Source organism: Phyllostomus discolor, chromosome 15 (assembly GCF_004126475.2).
Source record: "Phyllostomus discolor isolate MPI-MPIP mPhyDis1 chromosome 15, mPhyDis1.pri.v3, whole genome shotgun sequence".
Classification (NCBI taxonomy): domain Eukaryota; kingdom Metazoa; phylum Chordata; class Mammalia; order Chiroptera; family Phyllostomidae; genus Phyllostomus; species Phyllostomus discolor.
The window spans coordinates 17,150,573-17,164,166 of NC_040917.2; the positions used below are offsets into that span (position 1 = coordinate 17,150,573).

The window sequence follows — 13,594 nt, forward strand, 5'->3', positions numbered from 1 at the left end:
CCCAGGCAGCCACCTCCGAGCAGCCCTCCGCGCCGCCGCCTTGGTGCTCCGGCTGGAGCCCTGGCAAGTAAGCGGAGGAGGCGGGGGCACGACCGGGGCTCAGATAACCGCGAGCCAGAAGGCGCCGCGCCACCGCCGCGCGGGGTAGCTGTAGGGAAGCCAGAGGGGCAGCGACTTATGCGGGCGGGCGGCCGACGCTTCCCTGCGGCGTGAGGCCCAGCGGGGCGGCCCCCTGGACCCGGGCCGCGGCGAGCTGGCCCGGCCTCACTGCCTAGGGCCGGCCGGCCCACTGGTCGGCTGCGTCCGAGCCCAAGCCCAAGCCCCCAACCAATGGCCCGGGACGCGGGCCGGAACAGAAACGATGCCCCTGGCTGTGCGCGCGAGACCGTCCCAGCGCCCGCGGCTCGGCGACGTCCGTGAATCTTGGGTCAGGGCTTGTCAAGTCACCTCGAGCCACTCGAAGAGCCCAGTGTCCCCACTGGGGACAGTGACAGTTCTCGTTGTCTCTTGCTTTTAGAAAGTTACTCCGACACTTTCGATCATCCGCCCTGAGTAAGAAGGCATACAAAAGAGACAGCGTGGTCCGTCCCGCGTGACGGGGTTCCGTAGGATCCCGTCAAGTGGGCAGAGCCCGTTGGAGCCCGAGCGGCCAGTCCAGCCAATTGACAATTCAGCCCCGGAAAGGGTTAATTGCATCCTGCTGGTTCGGTTTACATGTAAATAAAGAGCAGCTGCTCCGCGCGGGCCCCGGCTGGCCCTTTTTAAGTTTTTGATTGGTTGCCAATGACATCACCGCCCGTGTTCTAACACCGTGGATCCGAAGCGGCGTAGGAGCTACCCTCCTTAAAGAGACGAGGCCACGCCCCCTAGCTCCTCCCCCAGGCCGCCCATTGGCCGCGGGCTGCTGTGAGGTAACGGTCAGTTCTCTCCGGATTCCCATTGGTCCAGAGCGCCGTCGGTCGGCAGCCGGCCCGCCCCCCCAGAACCTTACATTTACAGTCTAGCAAAAGAGAAAGTAACTATGTTGTTGCTGGAGATCAATGAAGCCAAGTGAATGGGGGCTGAATGTGCGACTCCACACTGAAGCGGAGCGCCAGATGGTGGAGGGCTACACTTATTTATGAAGTAAGTGGAAGTCACCGCGGCTACTCCCGGAGCCCGGGAGTGGTAGGCGGCGTGAGTGTGAGTGTGAATGCGTGTGTGTGCGTGTGTGTGTGTGTGGCGATGCGCACGGGGCAGCACAGCAGGTGAGGTTAATAGGGTTCCGGCTGTTGGCTCACGCCGCCCTGTGCGTGTGCTCGCTCCGCAGTCCATTTGGGTTTGGGCGAAGAACAAAATGAGGTTGGTCGGGATGCTTTGCGGCAGTTTTAAATGCCTGGGGCTTGTTAGTGCGCTGCGCTGCGAAGGGGGGTGTTAGGCGCCCCGGGAGTGGGGACGGAGCGTTCTCTCGCCGCTTAATTTTCTCTCCAGCCTCTCCGGGAGGTTTCCCCGGGCGATATACACGCCCGACCCTCTGTCTGCTGCAGGGATGCAGGTCTCTTTATACGCCCCGTGCATGTGTGAGCCGCGCTCGCCGTGGGGAGGCGGGGGTCCCGGGCTGTGTCCCCGTGAACACGCTCCCGCGTCCCTCTCCGAGGAAGCGGACTGCCGATTCTGGGACGCGCCTTACTAGGAAACACAATAGAAAAGACTTTCACCCCCGCTTGCTCCAGCTGGGAAACAGTTATAGCTTCTGGAATAGTACTTGCTCTTCAAAAAAATACTACGCAAGGGAGAGGAGAAGGCGGCGAGGGACGGCGGGAGGGGAGGCGTTGGGTCCTTCGCTCCCATCCAGAGGTGGGTGAGAGAAAGCTGAGCCGTGGGGACCTGCAGATGTGAAGGGTGCGTGCCCGGGTGTGTGCGCGCGCGTGTGTGGATTCTGCCTGTGACACTTGGGCTCTGTGTCAGAAAATGGTGACGGCCGGGTGTAGACGGATGGTAGATGACATTTTTCCCAGACATCTCTTGAAGTTCGTTTAGGTGAGTGACTCTTGCATGGGGTTTGGTCTCTTGGCGGTGTGCACGGCTAGCAGGAGGAGGGGAGCCAGCAGGGCCCCCCGTCGTAGGGTGCCCCTGTGCCTACAGGGAGGAAGGAACTGTCCCTTTCTTGACAGGCGCCCTCTCGAGACAGGAGGTAGACCCGGAGGGCAATACTTCTCGGCCTGCTTTAACAGGGACCGGCTAACTGGGAAGTCATCCTTCTGGAATTCATTCCCTCGGAGAGGGGGCTATCGGTGTGGGGTTGAGACATCACCCACGGCGGCGCCTGCCTCCTGTTGAGAGAGGCTCTGTGCCTGTGGGGACATGGAGAGAGGAGAGTCAACTCGGTCCTTCTCTTCAAGGCAGGGGTGGGGGCCGGCGAGAGAGGGCTGAGAGGTCCCCCCGGGGTTGGGGTCCCCAGACCTGGCTCCTTGGCTTGAAGCTCCGTTTCAGGTAATACCGGTTTGCAATGCCAGGGGGAAATGCAGATTAATTAATAAGAGGCTAAGAGGAAAGAGGGGAGGTTTTAGTATGACTGTGTGTGCTTTTCAGAGGGCTCAGCCGGATGGAAAGCAAGAATAGCTCCCAGCCGAAGAGATTCACCGAGGGGGATACTTTCATTCTGAGGGGCAGAAAGTTGACGTCCGCGCGGATGTATATTTCGCTGCTGTGTGTTTCCGCGCGCCATGCCCGCGCTCTCGGTCATTCCTTTGCCTTCGCGGTGGGTGAGGAGTGACACGGAAAGTATGCAGGGGTGGACACATGGGTCTTTCTCAGATAGTCGCCCTCGACTCCTGCCCAGGAGAGGAGGCCCAGAATAGTTCCTTCTTCAGAGCCTTCGGAGTCTCTCATTCTTTGTGCTTTTACCTTCTCCAAGGCTGAACTCTGATGTGGGTCCGAGAAAGGTGGTTCATCGCCATATGCGCAGACTATATACATCGTTGACTTTCGATGTAGCGATGGAATAGATGAGGGTCCTCGGGCTGACATCCTCTTGGAATCCGGAAAATGAGTTTCAAGCCGCAAGGGCAGCAGGATAAAGGGCGGCAGGACGACTCTGCCCAGAGGGACGGGATGCAGGGGCCTCTCCTAGGGACTGGATGAGACTGCCTGCTGTGTCACGTGACTTCACGCTGTCTCTCCCCCTCCCCTTCTTTGCAGACTGTCTCCAGTTCTTCTCGAATTGCCAGCGCTCAGCCTCCTCATGCCTCCGTCTCCTTTAGACGACAGGGTAGTAGTGGCACTCTCCAGGCCCGTCCGGCCTCAGGATCTCAACCTCCGCTTAGACTCCAGCTACCTGGGCTCTGCCGTGCCAGGCAGTAGCAGCCACCCTCCCGTCATCGCCGCTGCCGTTGTGTCCCTCAAGGCTGCGAATCTGACGTATATGCCCTCATCCAGCGGCTCTGCCCGCTCCCTCAATTGTGGATGCAGCAGTGCCAGCTGCTGCACTGTGGCAACCTACGACAAGGACAATCAGGCCCACACCCAAGCCATTGCCGCTGGCTCCGCCGCCACTGCCATCGGAACCTCGAGCCCCTGCCCCGCCACCCAGATGGTCAACAACAATGAGAACGCAGGCTCCCTAAGTCCATCAGGTGGGGTGGGCAGCCCCGTGTCGGGGACCCCCAAGCAGCTGGCCAGCATCAAGATCATCTACCCCAATGACCTGGCAAAGAAGATGACCAGGTGCAGCAAGAGCCACCTGCCGAGCCAGGGCCCCGTCATCATCGACTGCAGGCCCTTCATGGAGTACAACAAGAGCCACATCCAGGGAGCCGTGCACATCAACTGTGCCGACAAGATCAGCCGGCGGAGACTGCAGCAGGGCAAAATCACCGTCTTAGACTTGATTTCCTGTAGGGAAGGCAAGGACTCTTTCAAGAGGATCTTTTCCAAAGAAATTATAGTTTATGACGAGAATACCAATGAGCCGAGCCGAGTGATGCCTTCGCAGCCGCTGCACATAGTCCTCGAGTCCCTGAAGAGGGAGGGCAAGGAACCCCTGGTGTTGAAAGGTAACCCCCCCTCCCCCCCAGCTCGCGCCTGCCCCCTACCCCCCAGGCGGGGGCCTGGGGTCGCTCACGGTTTCCTCTTAGAAGCGCCAGCACTCTCCTGACCCCTACCTACAAAAGACCAAAACAGGCCTTCTTCTTGTCTGTCTTCCGAGGCCCCTCGTTCATTGTTTTCGTTCAGAGAAAGAAACCCCATTAGAAGATTTGGGTTCTGGTCTCGCTTCGCCTTCTAATTTGCATGGTGCAAGTCACTTCGCCTCTCTGAGGCCTTTCTCATCATTTTAAAAAGGGGGCTGTTAGAGCACCAGATGGTGTCTCAGGTCATGCCTGGGCTGGTGGCCCTGTTTCAGTCAATCATTGCTTGGAAAGGTGTCTCTCAGGCTTAACCCAGGTTGACCGAACTGAGGAAGTGGCCACCGTGGTAGGCTACAGGTAAACTTGCAGGTACCCGTCCTTGTGGTGGGAGAATCTTCCTCTCTCTCACCTCTCTGGCCAGCTTGCATTTCATGTGACTTATAAAGTGACCGATAGAGGGACAGAGACCCTTATTATTATAACGCCCCACAGTATATCCGTTCCTCTGCCACAGCTCTAAGGGGACAGGGTCATTCTTCTGCCCCAGTCCCCAAGACACTGTTCCCTCTGGCTGCACCTGACCACTGCTGGCATCACGGCCCCTCCCAAGGTGGGGCGGGGTGTCACTTGCCTTAGGACACTCCATGCAGAGTGACTCTGAGCTCATGGTCGAGGAGCCCTGGCAGGAGGAATGAATTACCCACTGTCCTATGCGCCCCTTCCTGCCCTAGCCTAGTAGGGCAGCCCTTGTCCTGTGTCCATCCCTGGTTTTGCCTCCTTGCCCTCAAATACCATCCCTTTGGGCACCACTCCCCATTCTTCCTCTTTGGTGTCTTCCATCTGGCGGTGGTGGTCCTGAGAGATAGTCATCTCTCTTCTCTTCTCTTCTGTTCATTTGAGCCAAGGGGCACAGCCTGGGCCACATCACCTCCACTCTCCTGACCTGCATGGACCAAAGGCTTCCTCTGAGCATCTTAAAATGTACTTAGATTGCAGCAGGCATTGAGGTGAGCAAGGGAGTTGTTTTGTCTTCATGAAAACATCTCTGCCTTCTCCCTCGGGTCTTCCCAAAGATGCAGCTGCCTTTTGTTAAGTAGCATTCTTGGAAATATGGGTCTGAATTCCTTTGCTCTAAGCCCTCTGCCCCACCCACCCACTGCCCTTGAACTTGCTCTAATTGGACCCAACTACCACAAAGGCACAGCTTTCCTTAGGGCTGATGGGTTCTGATGGGAAGAATGGCCTCAGGGAGGTTGTATCCAGAGAGTTCCAGCAGCGTCCAGTTATTATTTTGGTGCTCTTCCTGGGTTTCCTTTTGCTGATAGGTACGTTCAGACTTCTCCCATGTAGCTCTGTATTTTATTGCTCTTCAGCTGACTTTGACTGATTCCTAGTAAGTCTACCCAGCTAGTGTTTTCTTCCCATGCTCTTGGCTTGGCTTGGCTTTTTTGGGGATGAGAAAGGACAACCTACACGTTTCCATTTGTGAGAGTTTGTATTGGAAGACAGACAGCGGGGTAGCCGATGGTCTGAATTGTGCTCACCCTGTTCACGCAGAGTAGACGCTGTCGAGGAAAGGCAGCCCTTTCGTGCCTGTGCCATCTGAGAGTAGGCGTCAAACAATATATGCTCTCAGACGACCCTGGACTTGAACCCATGGGTGATCAGGAGGAGCTGTAGATCTTACCTTCAGCTTGGCAGCAGGCACTGTGGTGTATGGGGGTGACTTGTGGACCCCTGAGAAATGAGTCTCCTGGCTGCTACTGACAAAAGTGGGGTTCCTCCCCACTTTCCGGTGGAGGCAGCTGGGCTTGCTCCTCAGTGTCAGCGAGTGAGGTTGCCTCTGCGGGGCGGGGCCGGACATGCTGCTGACCTCACTGCTGGGCGCCCGGGGCGGCCACTGGGAGGGCTCGTCATTTTCGGGTCGGTGAGACACGGCGGCGGTCGGCCTGGAAGACGCGCTGGTCATAGAGGTTGGATTATTTGTAGCTTTGGGGGGTTTTCTTCGACTCTTTAAGAATTTGGTTAAAAAATATGTATTTTCGGGCCAAAAGGGTCTGTAATCTACTTTATTTATTGTTATCGTTGTTCCAATTTTGGACTCTGGGGGGTACGGCCTAGAACTGGGACCATGATGGGAAAGAAGAGAGAGCGATACCCGGATGCCCCAGCTGCCCTCTCACCCGGGTGAACCAAAGGTCACGCCATAGCCCCATCGAAGGAGGAGTGGGTGGGCACCTCTCAGAAGGCAGGGCCAGCGACTTCTTCTGGGCTCTTGAGTGGGGCAAGTGGCCATTCTGGTCTGGCTTCTCTGCTGGGGTGTATTACTCACCCCAGCCCCTGGTGATGTCAGACTTTATTTTAACAAGAGTGGTCGTGGTACCATCTTGGAATGAGTGCTTTGTGTCAGGCGGACATGGTGGCGGGGGGAGTAGTGAGAATCTGCTGAGGTAGCAACTTCGAAGGCCTCATTGATTTATTTTCAGAGATTTCAGTCTAATCTCGGGTAATTTATGGCCGGCCCACCTGCTGCCCTTGTGTGTGTTGGTAAACACTGGTTGCTACCCTCCCTGTCCAAGTTGAATGTCCCCGTTGCAATGCCACACTCTCCATGTTTGGTGCTGCCTGTCAAGCCGAGCGGCTGCTCAGGGACCGTTTTAGCAATGCTGTGTCAGGTTGGGAGGAGGGTGCCCAGAGGTGCGGGAGCCCCTGAGATTAAGTTACTGCTCTGATTGACAGTCCCCTCCCCGTTGTGGCCTGTGTCTGAATCCACGGGTCGGTCTCAGCTTCCGAGGACAGAAATGGCATCAGACCTGTGCTTCTACCCAACCTGGAGAAGTGAATGCATATGTAGGGACTGGCAAAATGTCTGAAGGCATTATAATCTGTTTCATTGAAACTCGATTCTTCGTATGATTTCTCACCACACTGAATGAGAAGGCTGGACAACGCTGGGCCTTCCAGAAGGAAAGCTACCACCTTTGCTATGACGTTTACAAGGCTCCCACGGTTGGGTTCAGGGAAATCATGTATCATTTACCTGAGGAAGAAAAGGATAAGCTCCTGCCACCTCCTTCTTAAAGACAGTCTATGCCTTTAAAAGTTTTATTATAAAAATGTCCCAATATATAGAAAAGGAGGAAAGAGTATAATGAGTACCCACATACCTGTCACCAGATTCAACAATTATTACTGTTTTCCCTATCTTCCTGTTTCAGTTGAAAAATTTTATAGACAGTATTTTAATGTGTTTAAATGTGTTTTGTGCTTAAACTTGATGTTTCAAAATGAATGAGGCTGGGGAGATTTTATAGTACAGGATGAACAGTGTCACGGGACCGTTTTTGAGACCTTTGCAAACTCCGAGCTCTGCTGTGACTCCCGGTCGGTCAGGCCTGCGGAGAAGCAGCCTTTCCTGTAAGTGGGAGGCTCTGGGTGGCAGCCGGGGTCCCTAGCCCTCGTTCTGCACAGGCGTATCAGGGTCCGTGCACCTGCTTGCTCTGGGCTGTCCCCCAACTGAGCCCGATGGCCCTGCCTCTGGACCAGAGGTGTCTGTTGGGAGCAGGGGGAGGAGAAAGAGCGTAAGTCACTTCAGGAGGCTGATACATAGCGAAGGTTGAATAATGTGGGGAGCTGCCCTTCAATACCATAAAACTTCCCATCGTAACTCCTGAGAAATGAGCAACATAGGCGACACCTTCTTCCGTAGTCAACGAGGGCTGTGAAGTAAATGCAGGCAGTACTGAGTCTGATCACAGAATGAATGCCTACGCTCAGAAATCAGAGACCCCGTGAAAATATTGCTTCTCTTTCTGCTTTGTTTTGTGGGAGGCACACGTTTGCCTCTTGTCTCTCAGGGATGTGATGAGCATGTGTCTGTGTTCACAAACGTAACTGTTGTTATTCCGGACCTCTGCTGAGTGCCCAGGCATGCCAGACATTAGCCCTGTAGCGCGTGGTGGACTTGGGATTCAGTCTGAGCACTCATCTCGGTTGCCCTGCCCCCCACCCCGCCACTCACTGGACACATTACATAATCCCTCGTTTTCTTCGTTTCCTCATTTATGAAAAGAGGACCTAACAGGAGCCGTCTCATGGGGTCGGTTTAGGAACACAAAGAACTAATGTGTGCGGAGTATACAAACAGTCCTTCATGCATGGTGAGCACTCAGAAATGCAGCTCGATCTTGTGATAACTGTTGGTGGAACAGGACCGGTGATGCTGGTGAAAAAGGCAGTTCGGGCTCCTTTCCCAAAGGAGTACAAATAACAGGCTAGGCACAGCCGTGTGTGTGTGTGTGTGCGTGTGCTCATGTGTGTGTGTTGCTATAGCCTAAAAATAACTTGGTGACTGCTCCCTAGTTTAAGTACCATACAGTCGGAGTGCCAAGTAATTACAAAAACATGTCGGGTCAAGAGGCCAGAGTCATTTGGGCCTATCCTGGAATTATTCATTTGTAGGGGAATTTGTGAAAATGTGATGATAAATTTGTCCAACGAATGTCCCATAACTCAGTAGTGAAAGCATAAAACTATTAAGCTTTGCTTTTCCTGGCCTCTTATCAGGCCGATTTATTTTTGGACTAGGGATTGTAGTCTGACTATAAAAGGGGAGGCGCCAGGAGGGGGGCCGTGCGCTTCGTCTGGAAGCTTGGAGTCGGGATGCGATGGCGTGTGAAGGGAAAGGGAGGGAAGTCATTGAGAGGCCTGCCGGCTTCTTCTCGTGCATCCTGAACCTTTTCCCGGAACTGGTCCACCATGGCCTGCACTCTCCCTGAGCCCTCGGACCCACTCCCCTCCTCCCCAATTAAAATGTAATTTTTAAAAAAGAGATAAGGAAGCCCGGGCTCCATCTCTGCCCGGACTCCGTCTGCCCCTCGGTCACTGCGAGCTCAGCAGAGTGGCGCTGAGCTCAGGTGCACCTGGCTCCCAATCTAGGCCTTTCCACTGTGCAACTGTAGGTGTCCTTAGGCCGCTCGGGTTACCTCTCGGATCCCCGGTTTTTTTCCACTGTAAAGTAGGAATAATTTCAACATCGCAGGGCACACTGAGATGACGTAAATCAAGTGCCTGGCACATAGACGGCTCTCAGTAAGTCAGGCCCCTGGGCCCTGCCTCCCAACCCCCATGCCCTTTCAAACCTCTTACATTAGACATTGAGTGTGGGGTTTTTTTGTTGTTTTTGTTTTTTTGGCAGGGGGCTGTCGACAACTTGCTCTCAGTACAATACTGTGAGAGCGTGTTAAGGATGAACCATGTGGCCTTACCGTTTCAGGTCAGTTCAGTTACACGTCTGGCTTGTCAAGGCCAAGTTCAAGAAACTCCTCTGCTGGCAGGGGTAGCCAGTGGTTTTTAGACTGGATAAAGCAGGGTCAAGGAAGGGAGACTGGACTAAATCACAGGAACAGAAAAATGTTTCATCACAGTCTCGTGGCTCACACGCCACCCAAAGGAGCTGGGTGGGAGCTTGCCACCAGGAGCCACCCTGCTTCCTGAGGCTCAGTGTCCTGAGCAGCCGGAGTCCCCCTGGCCCAGCATTGCTGGGGAATGGTCTGGGCCTACAAACGTGTAGATTTGCAGTACATATGCAGTTTAATTCGAGTGAGCTGATAAGGACTCACTACCCACTCAGGGCAGGAAGTCTAATCCCAAGGGGTAGGGGGATCATCTCGCCTTTTGCAAACCCACGAAGCCCAGGTTTGAGAACAGGAAGGATGCTCAGCGGTCCCCTGGTTCAGTTGTTTTCCCCCTAGGCCGCTCACGGGGATGAACTGGGACAAGTTAAAACCTTTGGTGCTCAGTTCCCACCTCCAGAGATTCTGATCAAACTGGTCGGCGGACAGCCTGCGCATCGGGCGTTTGAAGGCTCTCCGGGCGATTGTAACATGCAACACGGTTTGAAAGCCATTGACCTAGTCCGGTCTTCTCATTATTCAGTTGCGGAAATGGAGCCTAGAGAAGTTTATCACTTGTTCAAGGTCACATGCATAATTAATTTTACAGCCTTGGCCCTTACTGCTGAAACAGGTCCGCCAGGTCGACAGACTGATGTGCATTACTAGGACCCAATGATAACGGCATCTCCTGCACCGCGTGCAGCTAGCAAAGGAGATAATGTATGGAGTCAGTCACTTTGCGTGTTGATCTTTTCTGTGGACTTTTCAGATTTCAGTCCAGAACTAGAAGGACTTCAAAGCCAGCAATTCATGATCCTCCTGTCGACCCGAGTCTTAGAAATACGGGTCATGTATAAACGCTGACCTCACCCCATCTTCTAGGGAGTTGACTGGTTCCAGGAAGGACCGGAAAACATGCATCAAAATGCACCCTAGGGCCCAAGGGTCTCAGATTTCTGGAAACTTTTGGGTAGATTAGTCTCTGTGTATGCAGGGCCTTCTGAGCAAAAGAGAGCCATTCAGCAAGTATCACTAAAGCAGAGGCGCCCGGGACTCACCTTCCGGACGGGGAAGGTGCCCTCGTAACCCTTGGAAGGAAGCATCTGCACGCCAGCCCAGTACGCCCAGTCCTTCCCACTGCGATGGGCACAGGCCCGCTGGCAGTCTCTGTCGCCTTCTGCCACACCCCCCTGCCAAGGGGCGGTCACCTTCATTCAGCAAGCGTCATCCTCCTGGGAAGTGCACGGCTGTGTGGGACGTGGCCGTCCTGTCTTCTCTGGTCCCCTTACGGGATGGAGTCTGGCCTTGTCTGCACACGTCTTCCTGGGCCAGCAGAATGTCTTCCCACATTCTTCTGCTTTTTTCATTTTGTTGGTTTTTAATAGGAACGGGAATATATGTTCTCTCTCTGCCTCAGGAGCGCGGGGCTGACAGGGCCCCGCTCTGGGCGCTGGAGCGGAACTTTGTAATTTGGACCTCACTAATTCTGGACGTGCTGCCGATAGGAGCGAGGCCTGTGTTTATTTTTGCTGCATGCTGTCTATGAACAGAGGGCATGTTAAGCAAGCACGCATTGTAAACGACATTTCAAAAACAAGGTTTTGGCCTACTTAGGGAAAAAAATAAAGTTTGCAAGTACAATTAAAAACCAGCCTCGGGGACAGGGCTGCCACCAGCCTGCCATTTCAAAGCTGCGCTGTGTCCTCCTTGGACAATTTTTTATTGGCTCTGTTTCCATACCGTATGCGCTACATTCATGTCGCATAACCGTGCTAATTCAGAAAACATTGGAAGAGAAAAGGATGAGTATCAGCCATGGCCTGAATTTTATTGTAGAACATGAAAAAATAGACCTGTTCAATTCAAGTTGGTGTAGTAGCGGCCTTTCGAGTTGTGAAGTCTTTGGCTCTTGAGGAGTTCTTATCCATAAGTCAAGAGAATGAGGTTAGCATCTTTTTTTTTTTGTCCCAGCTTATGTCTGTATCATCTATTATTGCTTAAAAGTTGGGGTGGAGGGAATATGTATATTCCACTCCCTCACCCGGCAAGACCTCGACTTCATGTACCTTGAAGGCAAGGAACTGGGAGCCTGTGCTCTGGGAGGAGGAATGAGCATGCGCCTTGCCCATTCATAAGAGAAAGGCTGTCCCCGATGATGCTGTGTCTGGTGGAGTGGACGGTCACCAGCAGGAAGCTTGGGGCTTGCGGATTCATCCAATTGCCTGCATTGCCCTTCGGGTTTTATTTGTGGTAAAGGCCTCCGTGGCACTTTTTTTACTCCCCTCCCCCGCAAGACTCAAATTTCATGAAAAACAAAACAAAGCCCAACTCTTCCCCAGCGCTTCAGCAAATGGTTTCGGTTTCTTTGTCTCCCTGCTAAGCTGGGACCCCCTGGCAGGCATCTGTCGCCCCGGTTTCTCCCTGAAGGGAGCAGCAGATGAGGTGGTCAGACCCAGGGGCCCCGTTGGCCTGGTGCTCCCCTCGAGGAGGAGCGTAAACCTCTCATGTTATAATGTCGGCTCAGATGGTCTTCTTAGTGTCCCCAGGTGAGGAGGCAGTCACCACCACGGGTCAGAACATCCCTGTCTGGTTCGTTAGTCCTTGTATGTGTATTCAGTGGAAGAAACAGTCCCACATTCTTTGAATCACAGCCCTGAGGTCTGCTACCACTGGGCTAACTGTTACCAGCTGTTACTACTGGCAGGGGAGAAGAGAAACCAAACTGGGAGCAGAGGGAGGAAGGACAGGGGAGCAGTGAGAACAGGACAGTGTGAGGGCAGAGGGCTCTATCCGGGTGACAGGGACAGTGTCTTCCTGCTCCGGGGCTGGGGGCCCAGGTTCCGTCATCACGGAGGGTCCGCTCCTCTCTGAAAACAAGAAGACTAGATGCAGACTTGTGAGAGGACCTTCCTTGAAACAACAGGGGACATGTCTTGAGTCTTATATTTCTAGTTTTATTAAAATAGCGCATTTTGATGATGACACTTTATAAGCACGGGCTTATGATTCTCATGCAATGGTATTTTAATCTGACGGCCGAATACCGCTTAACCCATGTAACTACTCTGGGTCTGACCAGCCTATCGTCCTTGAAATTAGAAAATTATTATCCAGATCATTTGGGAAAAAAAAAACATTAATAGCTTGTGAATGCATACTATGCGCTAAGCACAAAGTTGTCATCCGTGTGTCTTACTCAGTTCTCCGCTCAGCTTCTTGAGACAGGTTTCAAATCTCCAGTTGTTTGGGTGGGAATCTGAGGAACAGCTTCAATAATTGCCCCCACGTTAGTCACCAGTGTGCTGGAGAAAGAGAACTGAAACCCAGGTTTCACAGTCTCAAAGCCCAAGTTCTCTCTGGGCTGGCCCCGTGCTGCTTACTGATTCCCGTGACTTGCAGATCCCGTTCCTAACGACTCCTCTCCCCTGTGCTTGACCCCCGAGGTGCCCTACCTTATAATACTTTCTCCCTTCCTCCCTCTTCTGCTATCACCTCCACGGAAAAGTCAGTGCCAAGAAGTGTGGCCTACTCTGTGTCCTCAGAGCAGAGGTGACTTTTCGGTGACCTCACCCTGATTCACATCCCAGGAACCTTCCCATTTTGGGGTTATGGTCGAGGCTGCTAAGGTGTAACACATCGATGAAAGAAACACGTGAAAGCTACAATCATGATCTCTAACACTCACGAAATGCTTGTTATACACCAGACCCCGTGCTTGGGGCCCTTTATCTTGTGATAAAGGGGCGCTCCCATTTTTGTATGAGTGACCGAGGCCCAGAGAGGCCCAGGCACCGTCCAAGGTCACGCAGCTGGTGCCTGGTAGAGCCCGGGCCCAGTGCTGGCAGGCTTTTGCTCCCCGAGTCATCAATGGGGAGAACGTGAGAATGCATTCTCCGGTAGCCTGTGGACATGAGCGTGCTGCTTCCCTCCTCTGTACACACTAATACTCTCAATACTGATACTCTCATTCGCTTTTGAGAGCGGGAAGCAGAGGAGTGAGGAGAAAGACAGACGCAAGGTTAGATGTGGTGGGTAAGACGGAAGGGATGGCGATCACGTGGGACTATGTCCCAAAGACGCTAACACCCAAAG

General features: G+C 53.6%; 1 protein-coding gene across 2 annotated transcripts in view; it reads left to right on the forward strand.

The window, feature by feature from the left end:
• Positions 1–984: 984 nt before the first annotated feature.
• DUSP10 (dual specificity phosphatase 10) overlaps positions 985–13,594 on the forward strand; it is a 35,769-nt gene continuing 23,159 nt past the window's right edge. Inside the window, exons 1-2 of one of the 2 annotated variants that reach the window (XM_028531428.2) lie at positions 985–1,125; positions 3,181–4,034. In XM_028531428.2, coding sequence (XP_028387229.1) covers positions 1,121–1,125; positions 3,181–4,034 — 859 coding nt within the window. In that variant the 5' untranslated portion in view covers positions 985–1,120. Of the gene's footprint in view, positions 1,126–1,805; positions 2,020–3,180; positions 4,035–13,594 lie in introns of those variants that run through there. The other variant, XM_036016199.1, reaches the window with a different exon arrangement.